At 38.9% G+C, this 20,550-nt stretch overlaps 3 protein-coding genes across 3 annotated transcripts; 1 reads left to right on the top strand and 2 right to left on the bottom strand.

Moving 5' to 3' along the window:
• Positions 1-285: 285 nt before the first annotated feature.
• On the bottom strand, positions 286-800 carry LOC116180746 (acidic leucine-rich nuclear phosphoprotein 32-related protein 2-like). The gene is made up of 2 exons (XM_031500868.1): positions 701-800; positions 286-572 (listed from the first exon to the last, which is right to left on the bottom strand). Exons 1-2 carry the CDS (start codon positions 798-800, stop codon positions 286-288), a joined length of 387 nt encoding a protein of 128 aa, XP_031356728.1.
• A 1,006-nt stretch (positions 801-1,806) lies between these two features.
• LOC116180116 (probable cytochrome P450 303a1) lies at positions 1,807-3,821 on the top strand. Its single transcript, XM_031499957.1, has 3 exons — positions 1,807-3,168; positions 3,215-3,332; positions 3,380-3,821. The coding sequence occupies exons 1-3, from the start codon at positions 2,129-2,131 to the stop codon at positions 3,695-3,697; spliced, it is 1,476 nt and encodes a 491-aa protein (XP_031355817.1). The 5' UTR covers positions 1,807-2,128; the 3' UTR covers positions 3,698-3,821.
• Positions 3,822-13,952: 10,131 nt separating this feature from the next.
• On the bottom strand, positions 13,953-15,302 carry LOC116181031 (60S ribosomal protein L7). The gene is made up of 4 exons (XM_031501254.1): positions 15,202-15,302; positions 14,697-15,008; positions 14,163-14,508; positions 13,953-14,112 (listed from the first exon to the last, which is right to left on the bottom strand). Exons 1-4 carry the CDS (start codon positions 15,213-15,215, stop codon positions 14,002-14,004), a joined length of 783 nt encoding a protein of 260 aa, XP_031357114.1. The 5' UTR covers positions 15,216-15,302; the 3' UTR covers positions 13,953-14,001.
• Between the last annotated feature and the right edge of the window lie 5,248 nt (positions 15,303-20,550).

The following is a 20,550-nucleotide window of genomic DNA, read 5'->3' as shown; positions in this document are numbered from 1 at the left end:
TTCTCAGATACAGTACCTCGCATTCTTAGTTGGCCACCCTGTACATACAATCTTTCTTTTGGAGTACTTTCGATCCATTCATTCTTTCATTCATTTTTCAAAATTCTCTAAATTTATGAAAACCTTAAAATCCCTTTTTCTTGTTTCGTTAAATTCTTTAAATTTTTCATCTCTCGATTTTTTCTAAGGGGTTTTTCGTAACCTCCGACACTTTCGCAGCCTACGCCACCTTGGCCCCCTTTGTGACCTGTGTCACTCTCGTTCTATTGGTCGTCTTCAGTCGTATCACTGCGATTTATTACGCTCTTCAATTAAATTCTTCAAAATGTTTAGATTTTTTGGGTTGTTCTTGTTTTCTGAACTTTGAATGTCTTTGGGTTCTTCAGATTTTTGATTTTTCAGGCTTTCGTCGCCTTTTTCCCTTTGCTCTTTCGTCGCTTTCACATTGCTCTTCTTCTTCGCCGCCTTCTTTCCCTTGTCTCTGTCATCGTCTTCATTTCCTTTGCCGCTTTCGCCTCCGTCTTCTCTTTCGCCACCTGTGTCTCCTTCATCTTCTTTATCGTCTTCATCAGCTGTACCATGTCTTTCGTCCTACTTCATCTCCTGCGTCGTCCATGTAACTACATCGTTATCCCCTTGTCGTCCTCGTTGCTTCCCCGTTTGTTTAATGACCTACGTCTCCTTCGCCACCATTACCTACGTTCACTAGTCGTCTTGGTCTCATTCGCATTCGCCTTCGTCCTCTTGGCCGCCTTTGCCGTTTCCACATGATCCAAATTCTTCAAAATGTTTAGATCCATTTTATTTATTGGGTTGTTCTTCTTTTCTAATCTTTGAATGTCTTCGGGATATTTTAATTACTTCAGTTTCTTAATTCTGCAAAATTGGTTAAATAGTCCGATTTTTCCGACCTTACTTGTCTTTTGTTTTGTTTTGTGTTGTTTTCTTCTCTTCAATTTTACCTTTCTTTGGATTTTTAGACTTCTGTAATTCCGTTGTCTCTTTCTTCGTCTTCAGATCCGTCGTGTCCTTCGTTTCCTTCCACATTCGTCCTCTCCGTTGCCTTCAGACTTCTAAACGCCTTTCTCTTCTTCGTCGTCTTCGTTTACTTCTGCCGCCCCCTTCGCCGATTGTGTATCCGTAGCTTCGTTTCTCTCCTTCATCTCCTTCACCTTTCCGTTTTCCGTTTCTCCTTCGTCGTCTTTGTCTACTTCGTCTTTAGCGTCGCCTTCGTCTCCTTTTTACCCTTTCGTCACCTTCATCTCCTTCTCCTTCGCCGCTTTCGTCCCTTTGTCTCCCTACCGCTTTCGGGCCTTTAGTCGGTTTCATCTCAATCGTGGCCTAGGTCTACTTCGTCTCTGCCTAAGCCTTCGTCACTTACGTTCCCTACGCCTCTCTCATTCTATTCGAACCTCTTTCATTGCCTTCGCCCTCATAGTCCCTTTCATTTTCTTTGTTACATTTGCCTGATATCTTTGCCGTTGCCGTTGCCTTCCTTGCCCCTTTCGTTCTCTTGTCGCTTTTGTTTTCGTAATTGGCTTCGTTTACTGCGTCTAATTCGTAATTGTTTCCGCCCTCGACCTCGTCACCTTCATTTCCTTAGTCGCCTTCGTTTTTTTTTGTCCTCTTACTTTATTAAATCGCTTTTGAAGAGGCGCAGACGAATGAAGACCGCAGGCGATCGTAAAGGCGCGTTCCTCAACCCAAACGGCATTCGCTCGAAATGAAAATTTCCGAAAGATGACGTGGAATCCGTCTTGTCGCGGTCTTCTTCCTTCACCGGAATCTGCCAATAACTGGTGTAGCGTAGTAATATATTTGGTTTTTTTTTGGCGGCTTACAATAGCTTGTCAATGCGCGGTAACGATCCGGGACCGTAACTCCGTTAATTTTCCGGTAATTGACACACACGCAATAGGGACCGTCTTTTAGGGACCAAAACCATGGGCGCAACAAAGGAATATTCGTGCCATAGTTTCCAGAGCGGTCGCCAGGTCAATAGCATTAAGTTGCGTGTTAATTTGATAATAGTCACGAAGTGGAAAACTAAAAGTAAACACCTTATCTTATCCACCCGAAAGGTCACCCCTGGTGTCCCATTAAATTTTGCCTACTCAATATCTTTAAAATGTGGTTTATACTTCTCATTGTCACCATCTGTCTGCTGTGGCTAAATTCGAGGAAACCGAGAAACTTTCCTCCCGGTCCGGCATGGCTACCAATTATCGGTTGTGGTCTGGAACTGAACCGGTTGCGCCAGAAGTCCGGTTCCATGTCAAAAGCGGTCGGGGCGCTCGCTTTAAAGTACGGGCCGGTGGTTGGGGCACGGGTTGGTGTTGATCGAGTAGTCTTCGTCTGCGGGCCAAAAGAGTACAGGGAGTTTTCGTCCAGGGAAGAGTTTAATGGTAGGCCTAACACCATCTTTTATACATGTCGGACCTGGGGTAAACCGAGGGGGGTTCTATTTACTGACGGTGAGTTCTGGGAGGAGCAGAGGGCGTTTATCATGAAGCATCTGAAGGAATTTGGAATGGGAAAAAAGAGCATGTCCGACATGATTGAAGGGGAATGTCAAGCGATGCTCAACGACATTGGAAGAAAGATTGACGACGGTGGAGGGGAATGTGTTCTGCGGGTGGACAACATGTTTGGTGTTTACGTACTAAACACGCTATGGACTATGTTGAGCTCTAGAAAACATAGTCCAGATGATAAGCAAGTAAAACACCTACAGCATTTAATAACAGATCTAGTATCCAACGTCCACATGGATGGTGCACTATTCAGTCATTTCCCAATCTTACGATATATCTGCCCTCAGTACTCCGGATACAGCAACTTTGTTAAGATCCATCAGCAGATCTTGGAATTTGTTCGTGGCGAAGTAGAAGAGTGCAAGAGAAGTTTCGATTCGTTAGATCATCGTAGTCTGATAGATTCCTACTTGGACACACTAAAATCTCCAGATACAAAAACCAGCTTCTCCGAGGACCAACTGTTGGCCATCAGCTTAGATCTCTTTATGGCCGGAACTGAAACATCTGCCAAAGCTCTGGCTTTTGCTTTTCTCTATCTCACCCTAAACCCCGACATCCAAACAAGAGCCCAAGAAGAAATTGACGCAGTCCTTGGCCGGCACAGACTCCCAACCTTGGAGGATCGGTCGCGGTAAGCACCACGCTCACTGCCAAAGGTCCATAAACATAATTTTCAGCTTAAAGTACGTAGAATGCGTCGTTTTGGAGTCGATACGGATGTTTGCTGACCTCGGTTTTTCCTTACCATACAGAACCCTAAAAGACACGCACCTCAACGGATATTTCATACCGAAGGTATAGCCCGAAAGTAACCCAAAACCGTTTACAAGATCGTCTTTTAGGACACAATTATCATTGGAAGTCTACGAGGTGTCCTAATGGATGAGAGTTCTGGATGGACAAACCCGGAAGCCTTCCAACCCGAGCGCTTCATTAAGGATGGTCGAGTCCAAATCCCAGAGAACTACATCCCTTTTGGTTTGGGCAAACGTAGATGTTTGGGGGAGACTTTGGCGAAAGCGAACGTTTTCTTGTTCGTTGCCGGTCTTCTTCAACAATTTAACTTTTCCATTGTGCCTGGTGAGCCCCCTACGGAGGAAACCGTCGATGGTATGGTTCCTACTCCGAAACCGTTTGTCGCGTTGGTTACTAGGCGATAATAATAAGCACATTAAGTACACATCTTTGGCTATTATGTGTTCCTGATGCTCAAGTATTAGGAGCACAGAAAGTTTAAGCTTTGTAACAACCCAAATGTCTCTTCAGTATACTTTTAAAGATGTGTTATGATACAGTTTAATTGTGTAACGGAACATCCACCTATTATAGTTCCCAAGTCTTGCCAGATCTTTAGGTTATGTTATGTACCCTTAATACCTACTGGCAAGTCCTATACATGTTAACTGTTCACCACAGTATAGAACCACAAAAAGGCCTAGATTGCCGTATTACGCTGACATAGCTTGTCTTCTAAAAGTTGGACTAAAATCAGATAAGCTCAAAGGTGTAAAATTTATCGACAAAATCTTCCTGATTTATTCTGGCCTCCTGACAATCATTTATCTTCTCGACACCATTGCGCTAGGTTTACAGAAGCACAAGAAGGTGTAAATTCCTTTGACCAACAGTTTTTTTTTCTAAGACTCGATAAAACTATACAATGATCACTGGACAACCCGTAGACAAACACTTCGTCATTTATTACTTTTTAATATAGACCAATATGTCTTTTAGAATTCGAAGGATCAGGATCACAGAAGCACCAAAAAGCATACTTTGTATTGTTTCCATGTCTTAGGTTCAAAATCACGGAAGCATCAGAAGGACAACCATCTATCATGTTCTCCTGGCACAATTTTGTGTTCTAAGTGTCTCTGGATTAGAAAACACATTCTCGTCTATTATGTCTTCCTGGTGCAAATTCATATAATTATTTTCTTCTAGAACCGATTTCTCTTTTAAGATTCGATTAATCGGTATCGTAAAGACACGAAAGGTGTAAGTTTCGTTCTCAAGCAGGATCACAGGAGCGTAGCAAGGTGTCAACTTTCTCAAGTTAATGTTCTCCTGATTCAAATTTCTAAAAGGTTGGAATGGCTGAAGCACAAAGAAGCAAAAGTGCTATTTAAAAACATAGTGCTTTGCCGAATTGATATCGACCTCCAAAGAGTGACTTCTCATTGGTAGGAGCTTTGCCCGACGTCGGCGTCGTTTGGAGGGACTCTCCCCATGGATACAGAGGAGATACCCTGCTGCCAAACACTACTGGGACACACAAAACACAGGGGTTCCCCCTTTTTCCCGCACACCGGAAATTTACTACTGCTAGGCAGACTTCCTGCCCGTGCTTCGTTGGCCGCCTTTCAACACGAGGAGGTAGGGGACTATAGTTCTGTGAAAGGTTTGGATATTTGTGCCTTATAAGTTTCACACAACTTCCAATGCACTGAAAACTACTTTGTATAGGTAAGTTTACTACTCCCTCAAAGAATTTTAAAAAAGAGATTTGTACCAGGAGTACATAATCCTAGGTGATCCCGATTGAACAATTTTTAGAGAAAAAGAGTTTGTGTAAGACGAGGAATTGATGATGTTGTACCACTTCTTCTGAAGATCTGAGACGATAACACCTTTCCAAACATGGTATGACTAGACAGTAGCCAGTAGGTATCAGGGATACATAACATATGCTTCGGCACGAACAAACTTCACGATCCGCCGATGGATGTTAACAAAGCTGCTGTCACCGGAGTACCTTTCGAGGAGATAAGACTGCTTATAGTCCTCAACTTCGTGATTATTCCAGAATTCACACGTAATTTACTGATATGGACTTTGAGACAGTTGAAAGGCAAGGACGAAAAATATCCCCATACCAAAGAGATTACATGGATATTTCGAAGAGCTCGAGAGCCTGCATCACTTCACTAATTTGAGGAACTTGGGAAACTTAAGAAGCTGCTAGTAATCACAGAGATTGTACCCCTATAAGTTACAGAATTAAATGACCCAGGTATTAGGGATGACGGCGTATTCCAACAAAAGGTCATAGAACCCGACGGGGCATCGCAGGAAGTAAATCGTCCAGATTCGATGGAGAAATGTGCGTTACATTCAGGTTGGGCAAATGTAACAAAATGACCTTGAGGCCGGTCAAATCTGGTCTTTAAAATCAGATATATCGGAGCAATTTTCAAGATCGTTAATCTTCAAACGGTTTCGTTATACTTGCGGTTACCATTCAGAAACAATGATCGTAGTGTAGGTAAATAAATTCCGCGTCAATGTTGGTACAATTTTGAAAGCCGGTAATGTAGAAACTCATCTATAACGAGAAAAGAATTAAAAAGAAACCTCTGCACTACCTCGGGCGGTAAAACAAAGAACTACTATAATAAGAACTCGACCACAAAAATAATTTGCAATTAAACCAGTTGGTTATATAGGACATACCTAGATGGCGTAAAGTACTCAAAAGTTACTTAAAGGAAAAGAAAGTGGATTGGTTAATGCTAGGTTTATGCCGGTTTGTGTCGTAAAAAGTTTACCTGCAAAACATACCCATTAGAAATCATTGGAGGCAGAGGAGGGTCCCTCCAAGCGACGTCGAACAGAGCTCGACCACGACTATCCTACCGATGGGAAGTCGTTATCCCAACTCTCTGAACTTGCCGGAACCGCAAGCCTTAAGAAACTGGAAAGATACAGTTTTTTTAAAAATCCGAAATGCTGGAGGCATTATCACGTATCGAAACCATCTCTAGGGAGATGGTTGTCCGAATTCAAACTTGTCCGCGAAAGTGCACACTTTATCCAGTCGGTAAAGTCCAAAGCGTCACTTCCTAGCCCAGCCGGCATGAGTTACGTCGCTGCTGGCAAAACAATGGTTCCCGGTATGCCCATGAAGCATGGTCAGCAGAGCACAATCAAACATTTTGCATAATTAGGTGCTAATTTAGTGCTATATTTCCGAATTAAATGCTCCTTTTTTTTAAATTATATGTTCCGCCAGGTTCATATGAACTCAGCAGAGCACTATCTTAAAAAACCAAGAAAATGAAAAGTGAACTAACTAATAATTAGGTGCTAAGTTCGGTAGGGGCTAGATAAACCACGTTCTCCAGAGCAATGAGTTTGAAAGAGGTAACGCAGGACACATTCGCCCAATAAGGAACACATCTCCGCCAGACCCAGAGGAAATTTTACAAACGCTAGCTGTGGGTGTAAAAAGGCCGACATAAGTAACCATATAGACCCTGTTCCTAACTTAGTTCAAGGTCGATCACCACCTGGTGGCGACCTTGTAGAATAGACCAAGGTGAAGTTAAAAGCTCACTGGGTACCTAGCGGTGACCTGAAAAAGTAGATGAAGGTAAAACTCAGGCCCGTTTTCGAGTGAATCGAAAAATGAGCCTCGTTCAATCCGTCGTTAATCCCTAAACCTCTCCCTTTCCCCAGATGTCGCGCGGAAGATAGGTCAAGGCACCATTTGGTCGTTCAGCCCGAGCGTCAGGTGGAAAGTAAATCCAGACCTCGGAAAGTGGGTTCAATATTTGTCCTTTAAATAATGACCTTGTACTTTAAGGTCATTTGACGGTGACATTAAATTTAAATAGTTTATACGACATTGAAAACCAAATAAAGGCCATAACGAGCAACCTGTTCAAGGGGCGATGGGATCATAGGGAAAGTACAAGTTCAATGTAACTTTCACTTTTTTGGAGAGGAGTAGCGATTATAAAGTTTCGCATTCATTGATAGCGTATGCTGAGTACTCGTGACCAAAGCAGTCGATACTCCATGTAAAATTCGACAAGGTGAAATTCGGGTGCCGTAAAATGTTATCTTGCTCTTCTCCGGGCAATGGCTTTCAAAACTAAATAGAGACCTCAAAGGTTAACCATGTGGTGATCTTCAATGTAAAGTCCAAAAGTTGCTCGCCGTTTAAAGTTCAAAGGTCGGTCTCCGTTCAAAGTCCAAAGTTTGCTCCAGATACTGGAGTCTACAAGTGGAAGATGAATAATTTGCTTAGTGCTTACAGTGTTTACCGTGGTCTATCGTCGAGGCTCGGAAGCCTACATGACAATATTAAGAAACAAATAGAAATTAAGAAGCAAAGATGGAAACAATATCTAGAAAACAAGAGCGAATCAATATGTGATGATCTTAGCCTCCTAATATCTCGGCGAGCTAATGCCAACTTCAAATCACACCGGGATATTGGACCATATTCTGTAGTAGCGGGAATGCCACACTAACATGGCTGCCTGTTTGAATATTCTCGCTTACATTTCCCGCGAGAACCTGTCACTCTGGAGCCACTCCGAGTGCGCTAAGATCGTGATCGTCATGTAGGACACCTACGTTGTCTAATAACTGGGTCCTCAGCAGGCCATGAGCGCGTTTTATGGATAAAGAACACCAAAAGCAATAGTTGATTTAAGTTTATATTGCAGCTAATACCAAAACAGTGCCCCTGCAGAGGGTCTTAAGCAGTTCTATACTACTCCGGCATTTACCTTACGAATTAGGAAAACTGCAGGAAAACCTAATTCGGAGTAGTCCTATAATGAACAACATCCAATGTACAGCACTTTTGAGCCCTCTCGAAACCGGGGTAACTACTACAAACACGCTATGAGTAACCAAAATGGGATCGAGCCATTCCCCAGGTATTACAACACATACATCGGACAAAACTAAGAAATGTCAAATATACCTCGCCGGGCGGGGGGAAGTACCCAAGACCAGTGGAGACCCTGTAGTCAAGGGCTAAAGTTGTTGGGTTCGGAACGAGTGAAAATGTTAGTGTTAGGTTCACCAAGGCCGTATAAACTTGAATAGCTCGATCCCCTCTAAACAAGCACAGATTACTCACAGTCCCAAATAAGCAAATATAATGAAATGCAATGAAATAATCGAGAGTGACTAAAAAGCACAATACACAAATTAAATATGTACACATGCAAGTATGTAAAGCACAGATACAGCCCTACCGACAATGAAACATGATTGCCAACAAAGGTTACACATTAAAGGTACAAGTGATTGAATTCAGTAAGTACATAAATAAAAGGCTACAATCTGCATTCAAGTTACACACATTTATAGATTAATTGAATAAAGCAAATACCTCACCTGATATAACAAAGCAAAAGCGCACAGCAATGATTAAGGTATCACAAAATATTTCAAGACAAGCCGTACTTTACACTTCAGCCGGTTACAAGACAAAGACCATGAACACACATGTTAAATCCTATTTATTTGACCAACCCAAGCCACGCGGTAATTTGATCTGCTAATACCCCTATACCACCCCAAAATCGCCCATTCTCTGCATTTCCCGCATTTCTAAGGAAAAAGTGGACTGCAGGTGTTGAAATTGTAAACACATGTCGTCTTCCAAGAAATTCCATCCGTCTCATCTTCGCTCTCTTTCCCTTTTCTGTAATCCCACCAGATTTCTGTTGGCAGCTTGTGTAACCTACATGATGTATAGGGTGCTTCGTATCGACAATCATATTCACAGGACGTTGTTAAGGTTGGGGCATCTCAAAACCAAATTTTGAAACTGGCTTAAGATGTTCTTTTATTCCAAGTGCCTATGTATCAAATTTCGTTTAAATTCTTCCATAAATAAAAAAAAGTTGGCACTGCGCATGTGCAAAACCAAATTTTGAAACTTGCGTTTATTTCAAGTGCCTATGTATAAAGAATAAAGAATAAAACGGACAGCCTTCTGCTACTACTTCAAGATTTTGGTGATGTTGACATATTATGTATTGACGAGCATTGGCTGAGAGAGGAACAGTTATTGCAATTAACGATCGACAACGACAACTATGTAATTGCGGATTATTTTTGTCGATCCCATAATAATCATGGCGGTACAGTGATATTCATAAAGAAGGGCATTCAGTTTGAAACCATTGGCGAAATACGAGACTTGTCGGTGGAAATGAATTTTGAAATATGTGGAATTCAATTAACGAATCATTCAATAACAATATTATCTTTATACAGGCCGGATCGTAATCAATGCATTTTTCTAGAAAATTTAGAAGAAGCCCTACATATTGTTCAAAAGCATAAAACTTTAATTTTATGCGGAGATTTTAATGTTAATTTTCTAAAACCTTCGCCGTTACTAAATAATACTTTAAATATATTAAATACATATGGTTTCACTACTACTATCTCAACACCAACCAGGATTGCATTTAACTCCAGTAGCTGTATCGACAATATTATTACTAACCTTCCAAGTACTTTTTACCGCACCTTCAATTTTTCTGTAGATTTCTCGGATCATAACGCCCAAATATTCATTATGAAAACTAATAGAATAAAACCTAGTCTATACTTGTGGAGACGTGTTATCAATCAAACTAATTTAAATTCATTTAAACACCACCTACAAAGGATTGACTGGAGCCGTTTATACACCATACACAACGTAGATCAGTTCACCAGTCATTTCTTTAAAATTATTCAACCTATATTTTTTAATTGTTTTCCCTTAAGGAAACATTACCTTGGAAAGAAAACCCGGAATTGGGTGACAAAAGGAATCCGAACTTCTAGTAAGGTAAAGCGGAAGCTTTACATAAATATGCGAAATAATCCTCAATCAAATTTCACTGATCACTTCAAGCGCTACAATAAAATATTTAAAAAAGTTATTGCACAAGCAAAAAAAATGCAAACTAAAAGAATTATAATGAATTCGAGAAACAAAATAAAATCCACGTGGCAAATTATAAATAAAAACCTAAATAAACAAACAAAAAAACTACATCTATTTCTTTAAACCAAAATGGCAAGGTTATTACTAATTCTGAACACGTTGCTAATATTTTCAATGACTATTTTGCTTCCGTTGCGCATGAATGTAGAAAAAACATACCTCCAACATACGAAACTACAAAAGTTATCCCATCATCACCAAATTCTTTCTATTTGCTGCCTGTCACAAAAACTGAATTGTTCAATATTGTAAATAATTTAAATAATACGTTAGCTTGCGGTCACGATGGTATTCCTATAAAAATATATAAAGAAGTGTTTGATGAAATATATCAACCTTTGATTTACTTAATTAACCTTTCTTTCTCTTCTGGGACTTTTCCAAGCCATGGTAAAATTGCAAAAATTAACCCACTTCACAAATCAAAATCTAAATCAGAACCACAAAATTATAGACCAATTTCGATCTTAAATTCCGTATCGAAAATACTAGAATCTCTCATAAAAGTTAGATTAATTGCCTTTTTGGAAACCCATAAATTGTTTAATAGTTCACAACATGGCTATAGAGTAAATAAATCAACTACCACAGCTTTACAAAGTATGTTACACTACATACGCACTGCGCATAATAATGGCAAGGTTGTAGCATCGATAAGTTGTGATTTGTCGAAGGCTTTCGATCTGGTTGATCATGACTTGTTACTGGACAAGCTATACTCATATGGCATTAGAGGCGTGACGCTAAATTTATTGAGATCCTTTATTAGTGATAGGTCACAATATGTTGCAGTTGAGCAAATTTCTTCCTCGGGACAAATTATTGAAGTTGCATCCGAATTAAAACCAATCAAGTATGGTGTACCCCAAGGATCTATCCTTGGTCCTATATTATTTATAATCTTTATTAATGACCTATTTAACTGCTTCGATCCATCTTCATGTGATATCACCACATATGCAGACGACACTAGTGTGAGTGTGGCTTGTGTTGAAGAAGAGTTAGAAATTAATTTAAAACGTGCGTTATCAACTCTTATTAATTGGTTTAATGCAAATAAACTTTTACTCAATTTGGAAAAAACAAAAATTCTTCTTTATAAGAAAAATATGGGTTTGGATATCGCTCCACTGCGTTACCAGTCAGTTCAATTAGAAAGGTGTCAATCCTGTACCTTCTTAGGAGTTATTATAGACACAGAACTTAGTTGGAAAGATCACATTGACCATCTGAGAGCAAAATTACATTCATCGATTTTCGCATTGTCCCGTTGTAAAAATTTATGTGACCATAAAACCCCTTTTGCAAATCTACTATTCAATATTTGAAAGTAAGGTGCGGTACGGTATCTCATTATGGGGAAATGCTACTAGTTATAGAATTGCTAGCATATTTAAGGTTCAAAAAAGAGCAATCAGGGTAATGTTTTCGCTACAGAAACGGGAATCCTGCAAACCGTATTTTAAAAACTTTCAGATTGCAACCGTCTATTCATTATATGTGCTTGAATGTTTATGTTTCGTGTTCAAAAACAAAAAATTATTTTCATTAAATTGTGATAACCACTCATATAATACGAGAACGAAAAATAACTTTTCTATAATGAGATCAAAAAGTAAGGTGCATAACTCGTCCTACCTACAGATGGGGGTGAGATTTTATAATGTCCTTCCGGCACATGTCAAATGTATTACAATGTTGGCTCCTTTTAAAAACCAAATTAGAAAAATTCTTCAATCAATGGTGCTATACACACTGGATGATTTCTTTACGAATATCAAAAATGCTAGTCATATTTAAAAAAAAAATATAATATATATAAATAAATTTTAATATATATACCTATTTACATTTCTTTTTTATAGATATATTTATATTATTTATTGTACTTTATTGTGTTTTTTATTTATGTTGTTATTGTGTGACAGTTACACCACATTCGTGGTTGAAATAAATGCTCTCTCTCTCTCTCTCATGTATCAAATTTCATTTAAATACTTTTATAAATAAAAAAGTTTGCAATTCGGTTTATAAATGGTCGAGATGCGAAAAGGGCATCTGTGAATTTTGAATCCATTCGACTCAACTTTTGGCATTGCGTATTATATGGCTGAAGCTATGCCCATATTGAAAATCATGCATCGGACATCGGAAAGCGATCGGACATTTCCAAACAAAGTTATCGTTCATACGGACAGATACAAGGGCAGACAGACAAAGGTACAGACGGACAGACCAACAGAGGGACGACAGACAGCAATGCAAAATTATAAACGATCTCTATAGGATCGTTAATAAACGGCAAAAGTGTAAAATTATGCAACATGTAAAAAACGGTTTGTTGGTTTTTTAACAATAACTTTTTTAGCAATAAACGCAGGAAAAATTCCTGCCTTGGCGGAAGCCTCGACACCATAACGAACCAAATAGCGAAAAAAGTAGAACAATAGCTCTTAAGATAAAGAACTAGTAGCGCCTTAATGAACGAGCGGACAAAGTGGCCACAATAGCGCATTTTTTTTTCATTTTTGTGGAAATGCACTAAAAATATAATATTAATTAACATGCTTTGTTGCAGTAGGTGGCCGTGATATAGGCGGCCATGCTTTTGACAGATGAGGTTTATATTGGTAAATTACAGTAAACCAGCAAACAAAGATATTCTTATGTAAAACATTTCTTGCAAGCATTTGCGTTAAACAATTTGAGAAAAACGAAATGCTTTGAAAAGTACAATTTATGTAAATACTACAAAGAGTTGAGTCAAGTGCAAATATGTCATCCAAAATTAATATATTTAATGAATTTAATGGAAGACCAGGAACCGTTAGAGGAATGGTTTGTTTATGAAAATCCAAGAAAGTCTGCTGCAGATGTCACGTAAATATGGTCTTTTGCGTAAAAGAGATTTGAACAAAATTGTTTCAAAATATTACATATATGTCTGAAAACACAGACATCTAATTAATTTGTCACCTTCCTATTCACAGAGTTTGTAGATCTTACGTTTTTTGAAATATAAATTGTTAATGGATAATAGTTAAAACAAATTTGTGTTTTCTGTTTAATGAAACTTTATAGCGAATAATAAATAATGTTAGGTAATTCTTATAGAAATTTTGCATTATTCACAGGTTGAGGTATATCTACATTATTTAATGGTTGTAGATCATTTGTTTGCCTTTTCAAATATCAAAAAATTTCCACTTAAATATAATGGCGCCACAAAAAAATTTCCGGAATTTTTTTTAGTTGCCATGGTAACTAGTCAAAATTAAGGCACCTTATTGGTTAAAAAGTAGAGGTGTGAAATTTTCTTCTTTACAATTTTCCTCCCTTAACATTTTTTCTTAAAATATTTAGTTTTTAAAGAAAAATTTCAAAAAAGGTAATTTTATCCGAATTAGGGGGTGGTTTTAGGGCGACAGGCTCAACGCCTCGGCGCTGGGGTTATAGAGGGTGTTTAGACCCTTATAACAAAGTACCTCGCCAAATTTCAGCTCGTCTCTAATTGGTTAAACGTTACCCATATAAAACAATGAACAGGCCATGCTAAAAAGTAAAAGTGCAATTGCACAAAAATAGATCGCAATCCAACACAAATTTATTTTTAAATTTGTACACGTAAGCGCAAAAGGAAGGGTGGATCAACAAGACGAAACATGTCCACGTAGTAATAATAGTTTATTGGTAAAAAGAATAAAAATCAACTTATTAAACCATACGTCTTAAAAGTTCATTAATTTTATCTTCTCTGTTACCAAAATCTCCCCCTTCAACGTAATGGTTTGTCTTCTTACGCCATCCGCCGGTCGGTGTGTTGAGCTAAAACGAAACATGTGACAACAAGACAACCTCGAGTACACCGAACCTACCTTAAATGGCCACAAGAACGACGACGCATACTTAAACTTAGGTCCAACAGTGAAAATCTCGTGTATTAAATCTTCCATACAAATAATATTACACCTTCCCAATCTCTCCTCGATAATTTTATTACTCGTGATCGGTATGCGTCTTCCTTGTATCTTGGCGTAGCCGCGTTTGTAGATTAACTCCCTAACCGATTTCAAATTGGGATAGCCCCACGTAATGTACGGTTCGCAGATACGCATCATGTTAATCGTCGCCTTGTTCAGCTTGATGAAGACGCCGTTGTTGATTTGCAACAAACGGAACAACTGTAGAACTTTGCGTACTTTCGGTGCGACTTTGTTGATACTGCAACGAGACGGTTAAGGAGGCGAAAATTAAACGGAGGTTAGTGTTCGAGTTTTGGAATTGACAATCGGCCATCGGGGCGCAATCATCACCAGTTGACTCGCGATAATTTTGGACAAAGTGGAACGGGCAAAGCCACAGGGGCGGTGCCCAATCGAATTTTGTCCCGAAAATCTGGTTGGACTTACCCCCTGATACGAATAACGAACGCTAACTTAGCGTCACCGGGGACGTAGTAATTTCCGCGTAGCTTGGCCTCACGTCTCAGCCTAACTTCGTCGCGTTCCTTCAGCCTGTATTCCTTGACGTAGGACTCCGCTCGCTTGAAGATCCGCTTTGTCTTCTTGAGGATCTTCGAGCGTTTGCTCAACGCCGACTTCAGGCGCGCTACCTTATTCTGCACCCGCTTCTTTCGGTGCTTCAACACCGATTCGGGCACGACGGGAAGCCCCTTCACTTTGCGCCCCCCAGTCTTCTCCTTTTTCTCTGCAGCTTTCTCCCTAAAAGCACACAACTAACCTCAATCGACATGTTTACAAATGTTGAGCGAATTTTGATTGTGCACGACAAAAATACGTGCGAACGATAAACGGTTGAAATTGCTAAAACCTAAAATTAGCGGATTTATTAGTCGTTAGCAATAAATTTAGTCGGATGATTGAAGATTTTGCAAAAATTTGATCAACTACTTACACCGTAGGAGCCATGATTGTATTGGTAAAGAAGGAAATTTGCAAGGGGTGCCAACAGAATACTAACAAAATTACTGTTTGAAATTTTAATCTGCCAGAAGCGCTGTTGCCAAAGTTATCTCGTATACAGTGTGTTCCAGATCTTGAATTGCTAGTTTGACGGAGTATTTTAAAATAAAGAGTTTGCAGTACATAATTTTACTATACCTCAGTCGTAAATAAAACGGATACTGGGAAATAAGCCAGCTAGCCGAAAAGAGGTTTCGAACCCAGCTGTCCGCTGAAAAGACAAAGATCTAAATGCCTTTTTTAATATGGCAAAAACGAGGATTAACAGAATTGAAGGTCGTATGTTATCCACAAATTCAAAACAAATGGGTTAACAGCGCCGTTAAGCTTTGATAAACCTTTGTGCATTCGGCCCAAAGTGTACTAAACGTAAACAAAGGTGGTTTATTTATTTCAAAAATGTGACGCAAGGGGTTGCAAGAAATTATTTTTGCATTTGTTTATTGGGTATGTATAGCAGTATTTTTCTGCACAAACTAGAAAGTGATAACTACCCGCGTTTTGCCGTATTCGATTTATAAACACATTGGGGGTGGATTTCTATGTGACGCAAGGGGTTGCAAGAAATTATTTTTGCATTTGTTTATTGGATATGTATAGCAGTATTTTTCTGCACAAACTAGAAAGTGATAACTACCCGCGTTTTGCCGTATTCGATTTATAAACACATTGGGGGTGGATTTCTATGTGACGCAAGGGGTTGCAAGAAATTATTTTTGCATTTGTTTATTGGATATGTATAGCAGTATTTTTCTGCACAAACTAGAAAGTGATAACTACCCGCGTTTTGCCGTATTCGATTTATAAACACATTGGGGGTGGATTTCTATGTGACGCAAGGGGTTGCAAGAAATTATTTTTGCATTTGTTTATTGGATATGTATAGCAGTATTTTTCTGCACAAACTAGAAAGTGATAACTACCCCGTTTTGCCGTATTCGATTTATAAACACATTGGGGGTGGATTTCTATGTGACGCAAGGGGTTGCAAGAAATTATTTTTGCATTTGTTTATTGGACATGTATAGCAGTATTTTTCTGCACAAACTAGAAAGTGATGTGAGCTATGTAGGTACTAATTCTTGCATTGTGAAAGAAGCTTTCAAGATAGAGAAGGAAAGAGATACACGCCACGCATGCTGCGTGCCAAATATTGCAATATCACACATGTTTCAAGATATTAGAAAAATAGACGATATTGCAATAACCTACAGCGATATTTTAGATTGAATCATGTCTACAACGGATGAGATCAATATGCTCACTAAAGTGGAGCCAAAAGAAGAAGAAGAAATCCATGCATTTTTGGATGACATGATGTGTGTGACCAGCACCAATCCAATGGTGGTACAGGAAAGTAACTTTGGGACCGAAATTGGTAACAATCGAGTCTCCAAGGAGTATCGTTGTTTCCATTGTAATTATGTGGCAAAAAAAAGGTATTATCTGAAGAACCATCTTTTAAAACACGGCGCTGCTAAGGATTTTAAATGTGATCAGTGCGATTTTGCAACATGTAGAAAGTACTCGCTGAAGACGCATCTGTTAATACATGACAATAGCAAACAGTTTAAATGTGAACAGTGCAATTATGTAACAAATGTTAAGCTCAATTTAAAACAACACGTTTTAAGGCACAATACTTTAAGGCAATTTACATGTGACCAGTGCAATTATGCAACTCATAGCCACAACGACTTAAAGGCGCATCTTGTAAGACACAGCAAGTCTAAACATTTTAAGTGTAGTGAGTGCAATTACGTTACAAACAGAAAGGGATATTTGAAAATTCATTTCAAAAAGCACAGTACTTTTAAGCATTTGAAGTGTGAACATTGTAATTACACAACGAATCTAAAGAGCTATCTCAAGCAGCACCTTCTAACACACCGCACTTTTGGAGATTTTAAATGTGAGCAGTGCAATTATGTTACATATAACAAGTTACTTTTCAAGTCGCATTGTATAAAACACAGCACCGTCTACGATTTTAAATGTGACCAGTGTGATTATGTAACGAAGAGAAGGGAATATTTGAACAAACACCGTTTAAGACACAACAACACTTCAAAGGATATCAAGTGTGATCAATGCGATTTTGTTACATTTACAAAGGAATGTCTACAAAAACACCGTTTAAGGCACAGCACTTCTAAGACTTTCAAGTGTGAGCACTGCAGCTATGAAACTTGCAGAGGGGTGCATTTTAAAAATCATCTCTTGACACACGCTCCCAAAGACTTCAAGTGTGACCAGTGCGCTTACGCAACTTTTAGAAAGGATTATTTAAAGCTGCACCTGTTGCAAAAACACAGCGCATCCAAAAAGTTTACGTGTGATCAGTGCAGTTACGCCACAAACTTGCAGAATCTTCTCAGAAGTCACGTTTTAACACATCACACTTCTAAAAACCTCAAATGTGATAAGTGCGATTATGTAACGTGCATCGCTGGGAGTCTGAGGTCACATCTTTTATCACACAACATTTCCAAAGATTTCAAATGTGACCGATGTGAGTACGTGACAAACAGAAAAGGAGCCTTGAGAAACCACCTTCGGACTCACAGCGTCTCCAAAGATATTAAATGTGACCAGTGCAGTTACGTGACCCATACGAAAAGTTTGTTAAAAATTCATCTCGAGAGGCACAGTACGTCTAAGAATTTAAAGTGTGCACATTGCGCATACGCAACGAGCGTGCTCAATGACCTCAGGCAACATCTTCTGATACATAGGGCGCCTAATTTAAAATGTGATCAGTGCGATTACGCGACAAGTGTAAAGAATCATCTTAAGAAACATATGCAGAAACATAAGCACTTCTAAAGAGTTCAAGTGTAAACGGTACAAATTTGCAACAAATACAAAGCGGAGCCTGAAGCTGCATATTGGAAATGCACTTTTGAAACACAGCACCTATTCATTGACGCATGCGCATGTTATTATAGTTATTAGTTTTTCATTTATTAATTAATAGACGACCAGGGGGAATTTCATTATCTAATTGTATAATTTTAAGATGGTCATAAAAAAAAACAAAGCATGTGTTTTCTTAGGTAGGTCTAAGATTGTTTATTTTACTTTTTTTGACAAACTCACTTTATTAAAAGAGTACATATACAGGCAATTTTTTGTAAATGTATACATATGGACTATGTATATACTTACAAATGAAGTGACACTTCTTTAGGCCCCGTAGGTGGCAGCGGTCACGGTCACGAAAATAGTGACACGCTCGAAGGGGAATGAGTGGGGTGAGTATGGGGAGGCGATTCAATGTGGAATTACGTCACAAATTTGGACCGTTGAGTAGGCGTGTTACTTGTTAACCAGAGTTGAACTGGGTCGCTGGGTCACGTCATACTCTTTTCAGTTAGACCCAGTTTGACCCAGCGACGCAATTTCACCCGGGGACCCAATTCGACCCAGTCACCTAGTTTGATTGAATAACGCAGTTAAGTCAGTGCCCTCTGTTCAAGTGTACAGATTATGCAATAAATGAAATGCTGGTTTGTTGAAAATAATACTCGATTGCTTGACAACTGCCATTTCTGTGATGTTTGCTTTAATACTGCCGTAAAAAAACTTTCCATGTCCCGAATTGTATTAGAATAATGTTATTTCTTTGCTTCAGGGCTTACCAGTTTGCTTACAGGTGTTCATTCACATTTAATATTTTTCTACTAGTTAGCTTAATCCAAATAAATCTTTTCTCTAAATACTTTCATTGACTACTTGACTACAAACTATAAACAAATGCATTTGATTTTTTTAGGTATTAGTTCTCTTGAATGAAATTGGGCTACGTGCTTGTTGCCGAATATTATTGAGGAAGTTTTTTTTTAAATTGAAACTTGACTTGAAATTGTTTTGGATGATACCTAACAATAATTTAATTACTGGGCTACCGGGTCAGGACGGGTCACTGAGTAAAGGTGGGTCAGGATGGGTCACTGGGTCAAGCTGGGTCACCGGGTCAAGCTGGGTCACCGGGTCAAACTGGGTCACCGGGTCAACTGGGTCAGTAAACTAACTGGGTCACTCTATGCTTGACCCAGTCCAACTCTGTTGTTAACCTTTATCCTGCATGTTTATTATTAAATTAGAATTTAATATGTTGAATATTGACAACGGTTTTAATTGCACCTCTTAAGGTGAGTTATTTACGATGAATATTTAATATATGCCGATGATTACAAAATGGCGGACACTTTTATATGTTAAAAAAGGTTAAATTTCACCGATTATTAACAAACGTTATAGAGGGGGTGGGGCGGCTCCTATATAAAGGCAGTGTGCACGTCTAGGATGCGCGGCAGTCTACTAGGCGATCCGGAAATCTGAGAAAAACGCACGGGGTGTCATTCGTCTCGTGGTATTGAATAGATAGATTCCGTTATCCTCCCCCCCCCCCCAAACCACTTACATATGCTAGAGAATTATTGTTTTCGGGGTCTTTTATTTTTTCGCAGCAAAATTATGCCAAAGACCAGTACAGAACGTGTACGAGCATTTCGAGAGAGACAGCGAGCCCACAATTTAATGAAGAAATCTAAAAAAACTTCACCAAGAAACCCGCAAAAACTGCATTGGAACGTAAAAGAGAGTCGCGCGCGAGACAAAAATTACCTGCAAACGTATCCCAGGCATTACCACCAAGAATCATGTCTGCAACAGATGAGGTAAATATACCGATTAAGGTGGAGCCAAAAGAAGAAGAAGAAATCCATGCATCTTTGAATGACATGATTTGTGTAAATAACACCCATCCATCAGTGGTATACGTAGAGGAAGGAAACATTAAAGCTGGAATTGGTAACATTCGAGGCTCCAATAGGGAGTATTTTCCGGGTCGATGTGAGACAATTTTTTTTTTCGGGGCACAAAAAAAGGCAGTGTATAACCTTCCTTTTTTACCAAAAATCGACTACACCAAAATTTCTCGGGAAAACACTTTTTCTTATTAATTTTGGTGCGTAGAATCCAAAACAATTCGTACTTTTTCGATCAGACTTCTCAATCAAAAGTTATAGACTAGAAACCAATTTCGAAAAAAAATTCAAAGGGCTGTAACTTTTGAACTAGTAGCCCAATCTTGGAACTGTTTGAAATTATGGATTCTACAGGCCACATTCTATAAGAAAATTTTTTTTCCGGGTCGATCTGAGACAATTTTTTTTTCGGGGCTCAAAAAAAGGCAGTGTATAACCTTCCTTTTTTACCAAAAATCGACTACACCAAAATTTCTCGGGAAAACACTTTTTCTTATTAATTTGGGTGC

Source organism: Photinus pyralis, unplaced genomic scaffold (genome assembly GCF_008802855.1).
Source record: "Photinus pyralis isolate 1611_PpyrPB1 unplaced genomic scaffold, Ppyr1.3 Ppyr1.4_LG9, whole genome shotgun sequence".
In the NCBI taxonomy this organism is placed as follows: Eukaryota; Metazoa; Arthropoda; class Insecta; order Coleoptera; family Lampyridae; genus Photinus; species Photinus pyralis.
The sequence above is the reverse complement of the archived record's forward strand: the minus strand, read 5'-3'. Positions and strand labels throughout refer to the sequence as shown.

Excerpts from the sequence above, each read along its gene's own strand:
- LOC116180746 (XM_031500868.1), bottom strand. The coding sequence starts at position 800 with ATGGATCTAAACATTTTGAAGAATTTGGATCATGTGGAAACGGCAAAG. Across the intron at positions 573-700 it reads GACCAAGACGACTAGTGAAC|CTGATGAAGACGATAAAGAA; the intron begins GTAGGTAATGGT and ends GACATGGTACAG.
- LOC116181031 (XM_031501254.1), bottom strand. Across the intron at positions 14,509-14,696 it reads TTCGTTATTCGTATCAGGGG|TATCAACAAAGTCGCACCGA; the intron begins GTAAGTCCAACC and ends GTCTCGTTGCAG. Across the intron at positions 14,113-14,162 it reads CGTTCTTGTGGCCATTTAAG|CTCAACACACCGACCGGCGG; the intron begins GTAGGTTCGGTG and ends GTTTCGTTTTAG.
- LOC116180116 (XM_031499957.1), top strand. The coding sequence starts at position 2,129 with ATGTGGTTTATACTTCTCATTGTCACCATCTGTCTGCTGTGGCTAAAT. Across the intron at positions 3,169-3,214 it reads ACCTTGGAGGATCGGTCGCG|CTTAAAGTACGTAGAATGCG; the intron begins GTAAGCACCACG and ends CATAATTTTCAG. Across the intron at positions 3,333-3,379 it reads ACGGATATTTCATACCGAAG|GACACAATTATCATTGGAAG; the intron begins GTATAGCCCGAA and ends ATCGTCTTTTAG.